Source organism: Muscardinus avellanarius (genome assembly GCF_963383645.1).
Source record: "Muscardinus avellanarius genome assembly, chromosome: 3".
In the NCBI taxonomy this organism is placed as follows: domain Eukaryota; kingdom Metazoa; phylum Chordata; class Mammalia; order Rodentia; family Gliridae; genus Muscardinus; species Muscardinus avellanarius.
The window spans coordinates 141,922,800-141,944,101 of NC_137788.1; the positions used below are offsets into that span (position 1 = coordinate 141,922,800).

The 21,302-nt window shown below is 38.1% G+C and overlaps 1 protein-coding gene across 2 annotated transcripts in view; it reads right to left on the reverse strand.

The window, feature by feature from the left end:
* Window positions 1-2,990: 2,990 nt before the first annotated feature.
* Window positions 2,991-21,302, reverse strand: part of UBE2Q2 (ubiquitin conjugating enzyme E2 Q2) — a gene marked incomplete at both ends in the record, with an annotated part of 78,141 nt that continues 59,829 nt past the window's right edge. For both annotated transcript variants that reach the window (XM_080692593.1, XM_080692592.1), the window contains 4 exons: window positions 2,991-3,022; window positions 6,711-6,777; window positions 17,362-17,457; window positions 17,879-17,927. In XM_080692593.1, the coding sequence (XP_080548719.1) occupies window positions 2,991-3,022; window positions 6,711-6,777; window positions 17,362-17,457; window positions 17,879-17,927 (244 nt within the window). The remainder of the gene's footprint in view (window positions 3,023-6,710; window positions 6,778-17,361; window positions 17,458-17,878; window positions 17,928-21,302) is intronic.

A 21,302-nucleotide genomic window follows, 5' to 3' on the forward strand; every position in this document is an offset into this window, starting at 1 on the left:
GTACCACACACAAAATATATATTAAAACATTAAAATAGAGCCAGGCATAGTGTATAGTGCATAGAGCCATGCATGCTTGTAATCCCAGCATTCGGGAGGCTGAGACTGGAGGATCGCGGTCGTGGACAGCCTCAGCTAAGTACTTAGGCCCTCTGCAACTCAGTAAGACCCTGTTTCAAAATAAAGAAATTAAAAAAAATAGGGCAGGGGGTGTAGCTCGGAGGTCGAATGCCCCTGGGTTCCATCCCCAGACCCGCAAACAACAACAACAAAAATTAAAATAATTCCATACAAATTAACAAGGTAATATGTTTATGGAAAAATAACTCCCAAATCTCCCTTCCCCCAGAGTAGAGAGTGTGACATCATTTTACACTTGAAAATCTAATCTCTGGCTTTGCACAAAAATACCGAATTCTCACATCTGCTTCTAAATTCAATCTGTTCCAATATCATGTGTCATGAAGCCACTATACACCCAATAAGAGAATGTGTGAAGATGACAAATGTTTGTGTTTGGAAAATAGTTTGAACCCAAGAACCTCCTGAAAGGGCCTCAGGGGTTCCCAGAGCTCCCAAAACCATACTTCGAGAACCACTGGTCTAAACAACTCAGGATGGCTTCATTCTTTCACCATATATTGGTTTAAGGGTGGGCACTAGGAAAAACAAGGGGCAGTATTCTTGGTGGAATGGGTCCTTAGAGATTTCCTCACCTCCTAAGGCGACACTTAGAGCAAAGGCCACTATTTACCTCTGGACAAAGGTGGCTGTACATCAAGATGTGACATTCACCCCAAAGATGAAACTGGCAGGTAAAAAATTCAAAGCAAAGTATCAGTCGGGTGCCACGGCACACATCTGTAATCTCAGTTCCTGGTCCTCCTGAGACAGGAGGACCGCAGGTTCAAGGCCAGCTTCAGCAAGACTTTGTTTCAAAATAAAAAATAAAAAGGTCTGGGGTTGTAGCCTGGAAGTAGAATGCTCCTGGGTTCAATCCCCAGAACCAAAATAAAAAAATTTAAAAAAGCAGTTATTGCCCAGATGTACTGAGCCTAGAAATGTTTCACCCCTGGACTTCTTATGAGATAACCTTACGACTGTGTGCCAGGAGGCCATATGTAAGCAGGAAGGAGATTAGTGTGGCTGAGGGAAGCAGGTACAGCCAAGAAAAAACGGCAGCTGACTTACATTACAGAATGTGTATGAAGGAAGGAAGGGCTGAGGAAAAGCTGAATGCATCAGGTGTGTACACACCACTCCAAGTTTTCTAGTTTCCTTTTGCTAAGCCAATCTGCCTCTCTTCCTCTTAAGCATGGATATCCCATCTCTCCTTAAAAACCATCTTCCAGCAATTCAAAGAGCTGACAGATGCCTGAAACACAGTACCTTTTATGAGGGAAAAGTGACAAAGTAATTTTTAAATGGTTCTTTATTCATAAACTTGATGCAAGTTTACAAAATTTACTGTACATTGCCAAATAAATCTGCAATGAAAAATAAAATGCAATAAACAAAGCATGCCAAATGTGCAGCTGTCAATCTGTTAGCCATCAGATATTAGAATTCAATAATGTATTCAAGATTTAGCCTTAGGCTTAAGGAAGTTTAATGCTTTAAAGAATTCTGCCTTGTCACTTGTAATCTGAACAACTGGCAATCAGAACTTTATAAAAATTTAATTAAGTGAGCAAGAATGCAAGAAAATCTTTATCTACTGTCCTCCTACCCAAAACAGAATCAAAATAAATCACACATAATGATGCAGAAGTGCCAAGTCTCTTAGATGTGGTTTACAAAGTTAAAAACTGAATCTTAAAGCAAATGCCTAAGAAACACTTTTAAACTCTGTAACTGGCTTGTGCAGAAAAATGTGCTTTTGGGTTTCTTTTTAAAAGTGCTTAATAACTAGAATTTGTTTTTAAATCAAACTTGGGTTTACAAAAACATCTATTACCAACCAAACAGGACTGATTCAAGTAAGGCAACAAAATGGAGAGTACATTGATTTGAGTCCGTTTTTTAAAAAGAACTAACATACAGAGAGTTCTTATTAGTCTTTAGGTGTAAAAGCCATTGTTGTGACTATAACAAAAGTTTTTAGAGTCTGCAAATTAGCTATCTTTTCTGTACTTATCTGTGTATCTTTTGCTCAAGGAGTCTGTCTTCATGCCAATCACTTCAGTTTATTAGTTTACAAATAATTGCAACATCCCGTCAATAAAATGGAAAGTAAAATGATTTATAATTTTAAATAATTCCAAGCTCCATGCAGTAGCTCTTTTTCATTAACTGAACCAACAAGAAGTAGATTCAGCCCAACAAAACTCTGCTGCCCCAGTGGAAATTACTACTCCTGAGACTTAAGTGGCACTGCCTTACTTTGCCTAAAAGTACAATACAACTCAACTAAGAGCATATCTTTGGGAAATAATTCATATCCTTATATAGCCATAAAAACATTTAACAATTTAATCAGTAGGTTTCCTGTCATTATTTTGGCAATATCATAAGATAAGATGGTTTTGGGCCCCCCCCCAAAAAAAAAGCTATAGTTTAGAAGCCCTAAAATTTTCTAAACCAATACGGAACATTGATTAAGCTTTTATTGGCTTTAAATAAGATTTTGCAAATTCTCATAACCCGTGGGCTCAATATAGCAAAGTTACTTCCAAGTTGCAACTGCAGTAACCGCATGCTGACCTACCTGCTCAAAAGATTTCACTTTTCAAGAAAAAGAGATTTAGGAGTATGTGTATTGATCAGGAAAAATACAGTAAAGGCCCCACTGCTCAGTCCAAGATACCTAAAGTGAGCAAAATGAAAAGGCTGTAACTTATACTGGATGTCAGTTGACAGATTATCCACTAAAATATCTATTAGCTAACGTCTTCGGTACTGCTGTTATAGGGGCACTCAAAGCTTGTGTCTGCATGTTGAACAAGTTTCTTTAAAGCAATATTGGTCCAAATATATGACAGTCAACATATTTAGCCATCTTCCTTTGGAGGAGTGTACCAGCCTGAAATAGAATGGGGGGGGGAGTTAAAATATTTTAGTCCTTAAATCAACTAGAAAAGCTGACATTTGTTAATCAGATACAGTCTCTATTTATAATTGTGACGTTTAAACCTACTGTAAAAATTAAACTTACACCTGGAGTTAACACAGCATTTTAATGTGTTTCTAACATAAAGTTATTTTCTATGAATGAACTGTACTTGCGTTTCAACATTCAAACTTTTAATGGCATTCCCAGCTATAACAGTGTGGAATATGAGGCTACATGTTAGGTTTCCATTTCAATTTTAAATTTGAAAGTAAACTTCACTGAAAACAACCATTCCCCAAACAAAATCATTTTAAAATAAGAGAAGTTTGATTGTAATCAGTGTAGTGATGTCGTTCTACCAGTGAGGAAGCCATTCAAGCAGGTGCAGTGACCAAGTAACAGATCGAAGAAGCCAGAGTCAGATCCATTTTTATAGATTACACAAAATGGTGACAAGAGTGAATGATAGTATCCTTGAAAAATACTGGGAGTGGAGGTAAAGTGTTATCACTACAAAAGAGATAACTATGTGAGGTAATACATACATTAGATTTGACAATATATATACGTGAGTCAAAACATCAGGTTACACACAAATACATGTAAAAATTAAAAAGATGCTTAACAAACAAATGAACAAAACTAGAATCCATCTCTTCTGATTCGAATCTATTTCTCTTTCATCATGGCTAAGTTTATACACATCCACACACTACCCAAATACAATACTTTCTGTATGCATGTTTGGATGCCTGTTATGATGTTTGCTTTAAGGAAAAAATAAAAAAGAAAACACATGGCTTTCCAGACTCCACAAAAATCTAAGTTCTCTGTAGAAAGGCAATTAGACTAAGTACAGTTTGGTGTGAAAGTTCACTGGGACAGTATGAATACTGGTAGAGAAGCCACATGATCTGCAGTATGCAGGCTTCTTTGTATCTACTCATTGTGGATACTACAAATAATTATCATGAAAACCTGTTCTTGTCCTCAATTTCATCATCATCTTTATAAGCTTGAAAATATGGTTTTTAATATTTCTGAAAGTAAGCAATCACTGAAAAAGTGACAAAACTGCCTTGTCATTAAGATGAAAGTGAATGCAAAATACAAATCTTAGGTTACAAACTGACACACTTCTAACAAAGTAAATAACACTATTGCAAATACTGCCCTTAAAGAAAACTACTTCCTGGCCAGGCACGGTGGTGCATGCCTGTAATCCCAGTACTTGGAAGGCTAAGAAACTATCTTCAGCATTTTATTTTATTTATTTATTTATTTATTTATTTATTTATTTATTTATTTATTTTTTGCAGGTTTGGGGATGAACCCAGGGACATCTGACCTCTGAACTACACCCCCTGCCCTATTTTTTATTCTTTATTTTGAAACAGGGTCTCAATGAGTTGCAAAGGGCCTCTCACTAAGTAGCCGAGGCTGTTCACGAACCATGCTCCTACGGTCTCAGCCTCCCAAATGCTGGGATTACAAGCGTGCGCCACCACACCCGGCTTATACTCAGCATTTTAGAAAGACTCTCAGCAACCTAGCAAGATCCTATTTCAAAATAAAAAATATAAAAATAAAGGCCAGGCGTGGTGGCACACACTTGTAATCCCAGCATTTGGGACACTGAAACAGAAGAATCGCAGTTTGTGGACAGCCTCAGCTACTACTTAGTGAGGCCCTTTGCAATTCAGTGAGAACCTGTTTCAAACTAAAAAATAGGGCTGGGGTGTAGCCCAGAGGTAGAATGCCCTTGGGCGCCATTCCTAGTACTGCAAAATATAAGAAAAATAAAAAGGGCTGGGGGTATAGCTTGGAGAGTTCAATCCCCATTACCACCACCCCCCAAAAAAAACCTACTTCCTAATATATACTTGGCACCAAAAGGCATCAGTCTCATTCTTACTGCTACCAAGAATATCTAATCATCTGCACCTGGCTAGGTATATGCACTACTCTTCTCATAAGTGTGGCAAGACAGACACTGCCAACTTCAGAGATGCAGTAACTAAGGACAAAAGCGACTTGCAGTCTAGCTTGTCCTCCCTCTCTCTCTTCCTTCTGTTTGAAACCAGGGGTGTTCTGCATCTGGGCTACACCGCCGATCCCTTTTTATTTCGAAGCAGTATTTTGCTAAGTTGTTGAGGCTTGCCTTGAATCTGTGATCCTTCTGTCTCGGCCTCCTCAGTGCTGAGATGACAGGGGTGCACCACTATGCCTAGCTTTGTTGTTCTTTTTATCTTACAAAAGATAAGCATTGTGAATACTAGCAAAATATAAATAAAGTTAATGCAAGGAATTTTAAGAAATACATACAAGTACATACTGAAGTTAGAATTCTTCTTACTTGAATAACTGTTAAGAACACTAAGTAATCTGATGATGTTTCAGAAATAGCTGGTCATAATTCTTACTGCATTTACTCAATTATAAGTGAACTCCATCTATAAAGAATTGCCGGGCGTGGTGGTACACACTTGTAATCCCAGCATTTGGGAGGCTGAGACAGGAGAACTGTGGTTCGTGGACAGCCTCAGCTACTTAGTGAGGCCCTTTGCAACTCAGTGACACCATGTTTCAAAATAAAGAATAAAAAATAGGGCTGGAGGTGTAGCTCGGAAGTAGAATGCTCCTAGTTTCCATCCCCAATACCCCCCCCCCAAAAAAAATTGCCTCTAAATTCTTAGCCTAACTTTTTTTTGTGTGTGGTACTGTGGTTCCTGGAAACCCTTCTACTTCCAGGCTACACTCCCAGACTTATTTTTATACTTTTAAATTTGGAAACAGGATCTCTTAAGCCAGCACGGCTGGCTTCAAACCTGCATGATATCCCCCCCCCCCCCCGCCCGTCTCTGCCTCCCAAGCGCAGGGATTACAAGCATGCGCCACCACACCGGCAACAAAACACATTTTAACTGAGCAAAATAATTAACTCATTAATTTGCTCGAAAATCTTGACTGACTCAGAGGTATCCACACCAAGAATTCAGGATATAAAGTTTTGTTTTCTTTCTTTTCTTTTCTTTTGTTTTTTGGTGGTACTGGGGATGGAACCCAGGGGCCTTCTACCTCCAGGCTACACTCCCAGACCTTTTTTTATTTTTATTTGGAAACAGGGTCTCTTAAGTCAGCGAGGCTGGCTTCGAACCTGCGCGATCCTCCTGTCTCCGCCTCCCAAGAGCGGGGATTACAAGCATGCGCCACCACGCCCAGCTAGGATGTAAAGATTTTATTTATTATTATTATTATTATTATTATTATTATTATTATTATTGGTACTGGGGGTGGAACCCAGAGGCTTTCTACCTCCGGGCTATACTCCCAGACCATATATATATATATATTTTATTTGGAAACAGGGTCTCACTAAGTTGCTGAGAGCCTCACTAAGTAGCTGAGGCTGGCTTTGAACCTGTACGATCCTCCTGTCAGCCTCCCAAGCGCGGGGATTACAAGCGTGTGCCACCACGCCCGGCTTAGGATGTAAAGATTTTAAAAAAGGAGTGTTAAAGATTCACAGTTTGGATGCAGCACAAGTTAAGTTTTTTCATTGTGCTAACAGCACTTAAGCAGCAATTAAAGCAAAACAGAAAAATAAAACATTATATAAAACTTAAATGGCAATAAACACTTACTGAATTAAACGTACCATTTTTCTCATGTATCTGTACAATGGAATTATAGGACTGTTGGGCTCTTGCTAGATTATATTGGTTCTGAAAGAAAATTACACATTTTAAATCAAATGTGTAGCTTGATGCAAACTGTTACAATAAATTTATGGACATATCATGTCTGTGCTTAAAAGAACGTAAGTGAACATTTCCATTTCCAAAATGATTTTAACTTAACACTCTCACTTCTCAATTTTATTATTCCCCAACTTTTTGTAAGAATAGAAAATGCAAAACTGTACTCCAATGACAAACTACAAGCTTCAGAGTTCATTTTTCTAAGTCCTCCTACCGCTTGACAAGTACAAAGCTTTATAGTTCCAGCGCCCCTCTCCATACTGAGAGATCACGTTAAAGAATTTTCATTTGGACCTGAGTAAAACCAAACTCTCTTCCTCATTAACTTTTATATTAAAAGACTAACTACAAAATACTACTTTCAAACAAACATTAAGCTTCAAGCGCTATGTATGCATGTGAATGGTGTTTTGAGTTAAAAATCTAAATATCCATAATTGAAACCAAGCCATTACTAAAAGTTAAAAATACAGAATCTAAAGCCAAGTTTAGAATAAATTTTGTAATTTTAGAATGAGTGTAACTGACCTACATTTTAACTTCCGACTAAAGAATTTAACAACAGAAGAATTTGAAAATGTAGACATTCTAGGTGAAAACTCTCCTTCCTTCCTGCCCCAAACACCTAGTTCTCCCATCTCCCTTCCTCCTCCCAAGCTAACCTTTATCACTAGCTTTCTGTATGTCCTTCAGGATTTTGCAAGAATATTCGCATGCAGCTCGTTGATGCAAGAGCACGCTTCTGTGCAGAGTAAATTAAGTATGTGCAAAGCACTGGTAAAAATATCTAACTTGTCTCTGAGAGTGAAAGGCGAGTGTGCCTGCCATTCTGAGGTGCTGCTGAAGGCACTGCCCCACCACAGCCATCCAGGAGAGCGTCTGCAGGACTCACCAACAGGCAGTGTTGTTTTCAACAACAGTGACAGCTGGACTCTCAATGCGGTTTTGATTTGCATTTCCATTACTGCATGAGACTGACTATTCTTCCATATGTTCATGAGCCATTTATTTCTATTTCTATAAACAGACTTGTTATATCCTTTTCCCATTTTTCTACAGGGTAGTCATTTTCTCTTTCTAAATAATAATGCTCTGCCATTAGGCATCTAAAAGACTAAAACACAAAGTAGTATCATCTCAAAGATAATTTAAAAGTGTTTTCGCCAGGCGTGGTGGCGCACACTTGTAGTTCCAGTATCTGAGAGGCTGAGATAGGAGGATCTGGGTTCGCAGCCAGCCTCAGCTACTTAGTGAGGCCCTCCGCAGCTCAGTGAGACCCTGTTTCAAAAGAAAGAATTAAAAAAAAAAATTGGATTGGGGATGTAGCGCAGAGGTAATATGCCCCTGGGTTCAATCTTCAGTACCACAAAAAAGAAAAAAAGTGTTTTCTACCCTATCTATATTTTTACAATAAAGACCAAAATAAAAGATATAGAGACAGACTGAATATAACAAGATATACACATACACCAGAAACTCCCATTGATCACGGAGCAGTGACTTCCTGCACATGGTTACCCCAAGACACAGGGAGCAAACGAGACTGTAAGCACCTCTCCCTCCTCAACCATCAAAGGCAGGTGCTGGAATCCCCGTCTGAAGGCAAAGTTGTGCAGAGGCTCTTCCGAGTGGGAACAGAGCCTTTCTGTGTCTCTAACTCGTGGACTTCTGCTTATACTTTTAATTTCTCTACTCTGCTTTCATCCCACTTGTTCTAACTGGAGCTGGAGAGCTGGCTCCTCTTCACTTCCCCTCCCCACAAGTGATGCGGACTCCCCAGACAACGAGCAGCGTGCTGAGCTCTAGTGCTGACATCATTGCTATTAAAGATGTTCTAAAGTTTCAACTTCAAATCCCCATTTGAAAATTTCACAAAAGAGAATGTACTTTCTGGCTTTGCTATTAATTTGTAGTTTTACTTAGCATCAGAAAGATATCTGTTCTTTTTCCACTTTTCAGAATTAGAGGCCCTTTTCACTGAACACATTCAGGAGGGGGTGGGAATGAAAATATCTTAATATTAAGGTTCAAAATTATTTCTAACTTTGATTTTTTTCACCATGAACTAGAAGTGTATTTAAGCTTCAAGCTCATTTAGATTTCCTATTAATCTTCATTACAGTATTCTAACTTTAACTGCATATTTAAATTATATGGTTTGTAACTGGGCACAGTGGCACATGCTTATAATCCAAGTACTTGAGAGGCTGAGAAAGGAGGATCACAAGTTGGAGGCCAGCATGCAGTAAATTAGTGAGATCCTGTTCAAATAAAATTGGGCTGGGAGTATAGTTCAGAGGTAGAATACCCCTAGGTTCAAGCCCCAGTACCTACCTATGACCCCCAAATTACATGGTTTGTATGGTACCAACTATTTTAAAATCTTCTGACATGCTTTATAGATTAATATAGATGTCTTTTTTTCTGTATTCCATATATACTGGGAATATCTAATTATTGGGTGCAGAGTTTTCTATTTGTCCACTTAAGAGACCAACCCTATTAATTGGTTATGTAAGCCTAAGTTTTGACATTTTGTTTATTTTAATATTAGCAGGGTACGTCAGAATCTCCAGTTTTGTTGGCAGATTTGTCAATTTCTCTCTGTAGTTTCATCAGTTTCTTTCTGTTTTCTGAAGCTATTTTTATTGGTACATAAAGTACAAAAGTTGCTATATCCTTTTAAATATGACTTTTAATATTAAGTAAAAGTCACTAATGCTTTCTACTCCAAAATTCTGTTTTACTTGATATTAAAATATATCACTTGTTTTTCGTTAGCATATACTGATATATCTTTATCATCCTCCATCATTTAAAACTTGCTTAATCTTTTTTTGTATTCTCATATTTTATATATACTTCTTTTCCGTTTTTTTTTTTTTTTTTGTGGTACTGAGGATTAAACCCAGGGGTATTCTACCTCTAAGCTACACCCCCAGCCTGATTTATTTTTTTATTTTGCAACAGTCTCATTCACTAAGTTGCAGAGGACCTCACAAGTTGCTGAGTCTGTAGGCGAATCTGTGATCCTCCTGTATCAACCTCCCAAATACTAAAATATACTTTGTAACAACTATTTTTGCTTTATTTACTTATGTATTTATGTATTTATTTAGTGGTATGAGGCATTATACCTCAGCTAAAGCCTCAGCACTATTTTTTTTTATTTTTAAATAGGGTCTTAATAAATTGCTCCTGCTGGTAGTAAATTTGTGATCTTCCTGTCTCAGCCTCCTGAGTACTGGGATTACAGACACGAGCCACCACACCCAGCTTGACAGTAACTTTTTAATATTTTGAAATAATAGTTATAAGGAAAAAAGAAATTCAAGCACAAGACAATTTAAAGTTCCTACCTACCAATATTTTGAAAACCCCTTATTTGCTGTGTGTGGTAGCACACACCTGTAACCCCAGTGTTGGGGAGTTTGAGACAGAAGGATCACAGGTCCTCAGTCAAACTCAGCAAATTAGTGAGGCCCTTCACAACTTAGTGAGACAGTTTCAAAACAAAGAATATAATAGGGCTGGGGGTGTAGCTCAAAGACAGAATGCCCCTGGGTTAACCCTTATCAGCACTTCATGAATGTTCTTCCAAAGAAAATCTATGCTTATATAACACATCTATATAAATACTTGTCTGTCTCTATTACACATACACGCGCACATGCTCCCGCGCATGGTAGTGTATTTTTAACACCATTTAGCACTTTACATTTTTGATACTATTTTTCAGATGCACTATCCTAGGCTCATTTGTTGTTCTTGCTATGTGTGGTACTAGGGATCACACCCAGGACTTCATGCATGTTTGGAAAATACTCTGCCACTGAGGTACACGACCAGCACCAAAGGCTTTTATTTATTTTGCTTTTTTATAGTATTCTTAAAGTTAACATTTAGACAATTCTCTGCATAGTTAGAATCCAGGAAGGTAAAATCCATATCATAAAAAGTTTCTATGTTCCTGATAGAGACATATTTCTTAAGAAAAAAAGGAAAAGTTTCATCCTAATAGTTCTCTAAACAAATTCACTTTCTAAGATACAGTCAGGCGCAGCACGACATTTGAGTCAACCAATGACGAAGGCTGGCTCAGGGACAGGGGTCCCGTCATCTGGTGATATCATAAGCACCTTAGTTTATGTAGGCACACTCTATGATCTCCACATAACAATGAAATTGCACGTTTCTTAGAAAGCACTTGTCTTAAATTGGGCATGATGGCACAAGCTTGTAATCCCAGTATTTGGGAGGCTGAGACAGGAGGATCGCGATTTACAGAAAGCCTTAGCTACTTAGTGAAGCCCTATACAACTCAGCAAGACCCTGTTTCAAAAAGATTAAAAGAGCTTGGCGTGGTGGCACAAGCTTGTAATCCCAGCATTTGGGAGGCTGAGACAGGAGGATCGCGGTTTACAGACAGACTCAGCTACTTAGTAAGGCCCTCTGTAACTCAGTAAGACCCTGTTTCAAAATAAAGACTAAAGAGTAGGGCTGAGGTTGTAGCTCAGGGGTAAAATGCCCCTGAGTTCCATCCCTAGTACCACACACACACAAGAAAAGAAAAGAAAAGAAAAGAAAAGAAAAGAAAAGAAAAGAAAAGAAAAGAAAAGGCACTTCCGGGAAGATGGCGACCGAGAAAAGTGGGGCTTAAGAGCCCCGCTAACAACCAATCTCCATTACCACAAAATTAGCGCCTTTCATAGCCAGAAAACACCATCACCAGAAAAACAAAAAAACCACCAGGCTCCAGAGAGAAAGCTGACTGAGAACAGAGCTCAGAGCCACAGAGGAGATACACGCGCCCGAGGACGCGGCAGCAGCGCCATACTGCCGGCGGCAGCAGCGAACTCTCCGGGCGGCTACAGCAAGCCAAGGTGAGCCGCTGCGGAACAGCCAGGCGGGATCTTTCGGCGCAGAAAGCATTTAAAGCTCCCAGTGGCTGAGCTCAGCACACGCTGCAGGGACTCAAAGTGGAACTCAAAACCAGAGAAGAAAAAATATGCCAGCCTCACGGCCGAGGGCGTGACAACGGCGCCATATTGCCACCGGCGGCAGCAGCAGCGAATTCAGTGAGGCCAGTACAGCTACATCTGCGTACTCAAGAACAGTGAGTCAAATTGCGGGCCACAGAGGAGAAATCCCAGTACTGTACTCCCTGGGACTTGACCCAGTGAGGGAGTGGCGGTGGCAGAGATATCACACCATAGGAGAACGTGCAACCTGGCACCCCCCATAGTTTAAAGCAGCCTCTATCGACTCCCAGGGTCAGAGACTCTGTGATACAACCCAGTAAAGGAGTAGTGGGGTCTGAGATACTACAGACTCGAGATCCAGAGCAGCTTTAGTGAAGTCATAGTGACCCAAGGGAAGAACCCAGAGAAGGCACAAACCTCCGAAATCATGGGAAAGAGGAATAACACTGGAGCAATGAATGCCCACAATCCCACAACATCAGAACCCGACAAAACAGAAAATCAGAGATTTCTAGAAGATCAAATCAGGAAAATAACTGTAGAAATAATAGAGGTGCTTCGAAAAGAACTCAGAGAGAGCCAAAAAGAGATAAAGGATGCAATTAATGAAGTAAAGGCCTCAATTCAAAGCACAAACAACCGATTAGACCACATAGAGAACAGAATCTCGCTCTTAGAAGATGAGCAATCCAAAAATGAACGCATAGTTTCTAATCTAGAAAAAAATATCCAACAGCAGGAATCTGACATTGAAGAAATATGGGCCCATTTTAAGAGAGCTAACCTAAGAATAATTGGAATAGAGGAGGGAAAAGAAAGTGAAACCAAAGGGATCAACAATCTCTTCAAGGAAGTAATAGCAGAAAATTTTCCAAACATAGAGCAAGAGGTTGATACACAGATCCAGGAAATTTATAGAACTCCCTTTAGACAGGATCGGAGAAGAGGATCCCCACGCCACATAATTGTCAAAATGACCAATGTGGAAGCCAAGCAGAGAATCTTAAAGGCAACAAAAACAAAGGGCCAAGTGACATTCAGAGGCAAACCAATTAGAATCACTCCAGACTTCCCAAACCAAGTCATGAGAGCCAGAAGGGCTTGGAGTCACATATTCCAAACTCTGAAAGAAAACAACTTCCAGCCAAAAATTTCCTATCCAGCAAAACTTTCTATCAAATTAGATGGAGAAATAAGAAGCTTCCATGACAAACAGAAACTGAAGGAATTTATGTCTTCAAAACCAGCGCTAGAGAAAATACTCAAAGAGATTAACTACAAAGAAGAAATAGGTAACACACACCAGAACCAGAAAAACAAGACTTTCTATCCAACAGACAACTAAGATTGGTTATCTGTGGAGATTCATTATTTATGTTAGTCTTTTACCTATCTCTAAATTGTATTGTTTGCCTTTATTGTTGTTAATTTTTAGGATTTCTAGTTGGAATATTAATATACCTTCAGATATAGCATTTGGAAATATTTTATCCAATTCCATTAGTAACTTTTAACTCTGTTTACATTGTCTTTGGATATACAATATTTTTTTATTTTTTAGGGAGTTTTTATATTCTTCTGTTGCCTGTGCCATTGAAATCATATCCAAGAAATCACTGCCAATTTCAATGTTGTGAGATTTTATGACCCAGATTTTCTTCTAAAAGTTTATAGTCTTAAGATTTATATTTAGGCCTTTTATCTATTTTGAGTTAATACTTGTATGTGGGATTAGGTAAGGGTCCAATTTTATTCTTTTCCATGTAATTATTATTTTTCAACAATATTTAGTTAAAATATTATTATTTCCACCACCAAATGTTTGTGGAAACCTTGTCAAAAATAACTTGACAATATAGGAAAGAATTTAGCTCTAGGCTTGTATTTAACTCCAATGGTTTATATATATGCCTTTAGAACAGTACTACACTGTTTCAATTATTGTAGCTTTATATGGTTTGAAATCAGAAAATATACATCTTCTAGCTTTGTTCTTTTTCAAGATCGTTTTGGGTATCTAGAGTCCATATTCCATATTAGGATAGATTTTTTTTTCTGAAAAAGAAATATATAAATATATGATAGTTTCACCTAAAAAAACAGAAAAAAAATATCCTCTGGCAAGAAAGGAAGCAAAACGAAGTATTGAAATGTTATCTTTAGGTCATCAAAAGCTTGGTATCAGACAAAAGAAACTGTTATGTGAGATTATCATTTTTAATGTTGGATAAATTGCTATAATACTAGATGTCAACCACTAAGCCAAGCATGGGAAGGAGGGATAGGGAGGGAATGGGGTGGGGATCGGGTGGGGGCTGACTGGGCGATGTGTGCATGTATGTCCACAAAAGTTTGTATCCCACTATGATGTATGAATACAGTGCACCAATAAAATTAAAAAAAAAATAAAAAAAAGAAAAGAAAAGAAGAAGAAGAAGAAGAGGAGGAGGAGAAGGAGGAGGAAGTGGAGGAGGAGGAGGAGGAGGAGGAGGAAGAGGAGGAGGAGGAGAAAATAGGGCTGGGGGTGTATCTTGAGGGTAGAATGCCAATGAGTTCTATCCCCAGTACCACACACACACAAAAAAAGCAGCTGTCTTTAAGCAATATGTCACTATACTTTAATAAACTTGTGTATTTAATAGCCTGACTTATTAGCATTCTACATAAAATGGCTATATTTACTTGCCAAGAAAACAAAAATCATAAAAAATTCAAGTTTAAAGCCAGTATACTGACTCAGGAGGGCAATGACATAGATCAAAGATGAATTACTGGTATTACAGAATTTTAAAACTGGAAGAGAATTAAAATACCCTATCCAGCTGGGCGTGGTGGTGCACACTTGTAATCCCAGCATTTAGGAGGCTGAGACAGGAGGATCACGGTTCGCAGACAGCCTCAAGTGACACCCTGTTTCAAAATAAAGAATAAAAAATAGGGCAGGGGGTGTAGCTCGTAGGTCGACTGCCCCTGGGTTCCATCCCCAGACCCCCCCCCCAAAATACCCAAATAAAATAAAATAAAATACCCTATCCAATTGTACTTTAGATACAAATCTAAAGCCCTAAAGAAGAAAGTTTCTATGGTGAGTTACTGGCAAAATTTTCTTTGAATTGCTCAAAAAGAACACTGGTTTAAGCCTTTCATTTTTTTTTTTTTTTTTTTTGGTGGTACTGGGGGTGGAACCCAGAGGCTTTCTACCTCTGGACTATACTCCCAGATCTATTTTTCTATTTTATTTGGAAACAGGGTATCACTAAGTTGCTGAGAGCCTCACTAAGTAGCTGAGGCTGGCTTCAAACTATGCGGTCCTACCGTCTCAAAAAATTTTTAAAGAAAAATATGCTAAATATTTTTTAAATAATAACTAAAAACTGGGCATAGTGGCACATGTCATAATCCTAGTACTTGAGAGGCTGACACAGGATGATCACAGATTTGTGGCCAAGATAAAATAGGGCTGAAGGTATAGCTTAGAAGTAGAATGCCCCTGGGTTGAATCCTCGGTGTCTGTCTGTCTGTCTGTCTGTCTGTCTGTCTGTCTGTCTGTCTGTCTCTCTCTCTCTCTCTCTCTCTCTCTCTCTCTCTCTCTCTCTCTCTCACACACACACACACGCGCGCTAAAATTAGCCAAGCATATTCCTATCATCCCAGTACTTGGGAGGCTGAGACAAAAGGATAGCAGGTTTGAGGGTGAGCAAGTTAACTGAGCAAGACCTTTTCTCAAAATAAACAATTAATTAACTAATTAATTGATTTAAAAGGGTTAGGGTACAGCTCAAAAGTAGAATGCTCTGTGTTTAATCCTCTATGCTATCAAAAAAAGATTAAAATTTAACATCAGATTCTACATACAAACAGATGCCAGGAAGAAATTATTGAAAAGATTAGAAACACTTAACATTATGGTATAGTTCTAATCAAATTACAAATGATTTTTAGTTTTCTGTATTTTTGTCTACTTGACAAACTGCATCTAGGAAGCATACATATTCTCAATTTAAAAAGGTTTTCTAAGTAAAAACTTAGCCTATAATTCTAGCTGAGTGGGAGCCTGAGGCTAGAAGATCATGAGTTTGTAGCCAGCCTGGGCAGCATATTGAAACTCTGTCTCATGTAATCATAATAAAACTTCATATTCTAGTACATAATCATCCCGCTAGCCACATTCAAACATTAAAACAGTAATATGTAAGTATATATGCGATTAAGAAATACTATCCAAATGTAGTTACTAAACACTAGTAAATTGCCTAACTTCTGGATTTTATTCAAAATAAGTTTCAATGTAAAGAAACAGCTGCTTACAAGTTAAAATTAACAGGATAAGCTAGGCGTGGTGGCGCACGTTTGTAATCCCCGTGCTTGGGAGGTGGAGACAGGAGGATCGCGCAGGTTTGAAGCCAGCTGTGCTGGCTTAAGAGACCCTGTTTCCAAATAAAAATATAAAATATTAAATAGGTCTGGGAGTGTAGCCTGGAGGTCGAAGGGCTTCCAGTTTAAAAAAAAAATTAACAGTATAATCTCAAATAAATAGTTTAAATAGCCTTTTCAATTTTTTTGCTTGTATGAATTAAGAATCTAGTACACTCATGATTTGAGATGTAATATGGTCATAAGTATGTATTTAAATTTTATACTATTTGAATATATTTAATGGAAAATTCAAAAAGAATATTAAGGAAGCATTCTAATTTTAAGATATTAGATCACGATGATTAAATTTCCCCAAAAAACTCTAACTTCAAAGTATATCTTTAGATCACTTAATTTATTGTTAATTCCACTTGGAAAGATGTTTCCGCTATATTATAAATAAATAAAGTACAGAACTCGGTGGTTAAGATCAAAATAAAGTCATATTCTCTGGTTCCAATCATTGTTCTGACACCTCTGACCATAGACAAGTTACTCAATCTCTGTGTGTTTCCATTTCCTCCTCAACAAAATGAGAACAACAGTACACACTTTTCAGGTTATTTCATATTTGGTACTGGAGGTTGACCCAGAGGCACTCTACATCCCAACTACACCCCAGCTGTATTTTATTTTATTTGAAACACTAAATTACTGGAGCTGACCTGACTCTGTGATCCTCCTGTCTCAGCTTTCCAACTACTGGAATTACAGGCATGTGCTACCCTCCCTACCCTAGCCCTTTTAGATTAAGAGGGTTGAAAGAATTACTATAAATTTAGATTGGAGTCTAGGCCATACAAGTAAAGTTGATAAGAATTAACTACTACAACATGATCTCAGTTTGGAGAAACCTGCACATACATCTAAGTTTTTACTTATTAGGATATCTGTACCAGTAATAATAAATGAAAACTCTAAATATTTTTGCCTATGTGAATATAACAAAACTACAAGAATAGAGACTAGATAATTTAAGCATCTTAATATTCTCATACTTCTGTGTTTTTTATAGTTTGCTTTTTTAACAAGAAAATCAACCAAAAGAAAATGAAATAAAATGTCTCAAAAAGAATTAAGACAGAAAGAAGCTTCATGAGGTAGCATGAAATGTATCAGACAGTTTGTGTGAAATTCTTACTTCAAGTACCTTATTTGCTCCGAACTGCACTCTGGCTTTGCCTTTGACTAACGTGGCATTTATTTGCATGATGACGGATTCTATTGAATAGGCACTGCTCCAGCCCTGCAGAAGAAGAAAACATGGCTCTGAAACAGAGTGGTGTTCCCAATTCCTACTCAAGAAAGCCTAAAAAAGCCTACTAGAACTCAACAACAAATCAGTGTTAAGAAGTTTGTAGTAAAGGGGAAAAAGTAAAGCTAAGCCACTTCCAGAATCTCACAAATAATAAAACTTACTTCCAAGTGCCTAACATGAGCAAATTATAACCTTAACTAATAAGCATCATTCTTGCCACATAGACTGAGCACAAGGTGCAACATCATTTTACTGGTTTCCTTTAGAGTGCTTTTCATTATTAGTCGATGCTATCAAAACAATTTTTTAGAAAAGCAGATCTTATTACATAAGAACTTTTCTACTTAGAATCTATATTATCAAAACACTCTATTGAGGCTGAAAATAGAGTACCACAAGAAAACATCACCTGTTTTGTGAGAAGTTCCATACATAATGCTCCTCCACCCAACACATACCTTAGAAGAGAGAGAAAAAAAAAACGAATTATACTTCTCTATACCTCAAATATTCCTTTTTTTTCCTTTTTCTTTTTTTTTTTTTGTGGTACTAGGGGGTGAAACTCAGGGGCTTTCTACCTCTGGGCTATACCCCCAGCCCTATTTTATAATTTATTTAAAAACAGGGTCTCACTAAGTTGCTGGGAGCCTAAGTAGCTGAGGCTGGCTTCAAACCTGTGTGATCCTCCTGTCTCAACCTCCCAAGTGCTGGGATTACAAGTGTGTGCCACCATACCCAGCTTCAATATTCCTTAATAGATTGTTAAGGTAGTTATTAAAAAAAAGTATGCACACAAGATAAGATAATAACACAAAAAAAACAAAAACAGTTTAGGACTATGGTATTTCAGAATTTTTAATGTTATTCTTCTGATAGTTAATTAAAAAATAAAATAATGGTCAGGCATGGTAGCAAACACCTGTGATCCAATTACTTGGGAAGCTGAGACAGGAAGATCACAGGCTCAAGGGCAGCCTCGGCAACTTAGTGGGACCCTGTTTCAAAATAAAAAAATAAAATAGGGCTGGGGGTGTGGCTTGTAGGCAAAATGCCTCTGGGTTCAATCCTTAGTACCAAATGATGAGGAGGAGGAGGGAGGAGGAAGAGGAGGGGAAGGATGGCAGCTCCTAGTAACAGAATACTTTCCAACCTCTAAGATGTCAAAAACTAAGAACTTAGGCCTAAACATCCCAGAAAATGTGAGAAGACTCAGTTTCCTTAACTGGCATTCACGTGTTCTCTGCCTCTCAAAAGTTTCTCTACATCATGTTGCACAGCACAGAGTTTTGCCTCTGACAAGGCCACTGACGTCACCCTATCCATAATAATGAACAACAGCATGGTACTTCATACAGTAAGTTGCATTTATTAGTTCTGTTGTAAAACCGCAAATGATTCGGAGCATGGAGCCTCTCTCGATTTCTTTCTAGGTTGAGAGTCTCTGAACCAAGGACAATTTCTGAGAATTTCCCAGATCACTTTTTAGGAAATCGTCATTTAGATCATGATTCTTCAACTTTTTTACTCTTCCTCACATAAATAATTCTATTCCTCCCTTAATAAATTTCAAACCACATTAAATATCATGTATAAAGATGAAAATCAGGAGAATTATAATTTTAGAATAAAAACAGTGGTAATCTTTTTTTGGGTTTTTTTTATGGTACTGGGGATGGAACCCAGGGGCCTTCTACCTCTGGGCTACACTCTCAGACCTATTTTATATTTTATTTGGAGACAGGGTCTCTTAAGCCAGCTGAGGCTGGCTTTGAACCTGCACGATCCTCCTGTCTCAGCCTCCCAAGCGCGGGTATTACAAGCATGCACCACTACACCCGGCTAAACAGTGGTAATCTTAAAAACACACAAGTTAAGACCACTGAGTAGGTCTTCGTGAACCCTGAGCCCGTCACTACCATCTTGTCCTCTGCTGAGCTGTCCTGGGAGCCCTTCCACCTCCTGGCCTTCCCAGTGATGTATTTCCCCTGTAAAACGTGCAGACACCATTTAATCCTGCAAATCTTCCCATTTCGCTGGCCACATGTATTCTCATGTTGATTAACCCAAGTGGAGGTAGGGAAACTAAAAGCTTCTACTGTGTAGACCAATCACATTAATAATAGTTGCTAAAGTGAAACTATTTGATAATAAGGTATGGAAAGGAAGGACTCATCAACTCTTCCATCCTGAAAAACTCAAGCAGGTCTCTCTCCTACTTACCTCTTCAAAAACCCAGTACCTTTCAAAGACAAAGTTTAATAGGAAAAAGGAAAACCTAAAAGAAAAACAATCTAAAAATAGAAATTTGGGTGGGATTTTTAAAAACTGTTACATTCTCTTATATTTCTGAAACACAAAAATCTCCAATTCTCTTAACCCACCCCGGGCTAAAAAGAGTATCTTGTATATAAATGAACATTTGCTGATTTAGCAGAATTAGAAGATACAGGTTTTCATTTAAATTTTGGTCTAAGCCGGGCATGGTGACTTGCACTTATAATCCTAGTACCTAGGAGGCTGAGACAGGAGGATTGTGGGTTCACAGCCAGCCTCAGCTACTTGGCCTTTAACAACTTAGTAAGGCCCTGTTTCAAAATAAAGAATAAAAATTAGGTTTGGAGGTATAGCTTGGACGTAGACTGCCCCTGGGTTTAATCCCCAGTACTGCAAATTAATTAATTAATTTTGGTCTCTCCAAGACTCCTCAAAGTCAAGTACTCTGTTAATGAGATACATATCATATTTGATCTATGTATTTCAGAAATACTAAAAGTAGATGAGGACTTACTTTACGACAAGGAGGTATGCAATGGACATTACATTACCCATTATCAAACCAGGTGTGGAAGTGCATACCTGTAATCCCTATGCTTGGAAGGCTGAGTCAGGAAGATCACAGGTTCAAGGACAGCCTCAGCAAGTAGTGAGACTCTTATCAACCCAGTGTGAAACCTGTTTCCAAATAAGGAATAAAATTGTGCTAGAGGTGTAGCTTTAAGGAAGAATGTCTCTGGGATCAATCTTCTGTACCACAAAAATAAAATAAAATAAAATAAAATACCCATTCTCCAACCACTGCCTTTCCGTTTAGTGCCCCACTCTTCCTTTGAGGGATGTAGGCACATCAGTGAGAAGAAAGTAAGTTTTCCCATTTGTGGGTCAAGAAAAAATGTGATTTTACAAGCATCACGTAAGAGCTACACAAATATTTACTGTATGTCTGAACACAAGATCGAAGTAATTCTAGTACCATTACAAAATCGAGGTAAGGAAACTTTTCCATTACACACATAGTAACATTTCTTCCTAGACGAAATGTCAAGTCTACTTCTGTACTGCACTGCATTCACTTTATCATCATGTATTATAAACTCTGCTGCTCTTGGCCTCCAAAGGGTTACTGCTAAATATTGTGATTTTCAAGGACACTAGAAAAAAATTAATACGAGGGTCATTTAAGGAATATGTCACCTAAATGGGCAGAGTAATAGTGTGACTTTAAAAGTTGCTCAAGTTTTATAGTAAATACTATCCTAAGGTCAGCCTCTTTAGGCATTTAGCTTATAATTGTTATAAAAGAAGCCTGTCACAAAGGCCACATTTCATATGATTCTATTTGTATAAAGTAGCCAAGACAGGCAAATCTACGAGAAAGAAAGTAGCTTGTGACTACCAAGATTAATGGAGAAGAGAAGGGCACAAGGGTGACTGCTACGGGGCACGGGGCTTCTTTTCTGGAGTGATGAAAATGTTCTGAAGTGAGGTAGCAGTTGGTAATGGTTGCACAACTCAGCATAGTATAAAACTCTAACCTGTATACTTTAAAAGGGTGA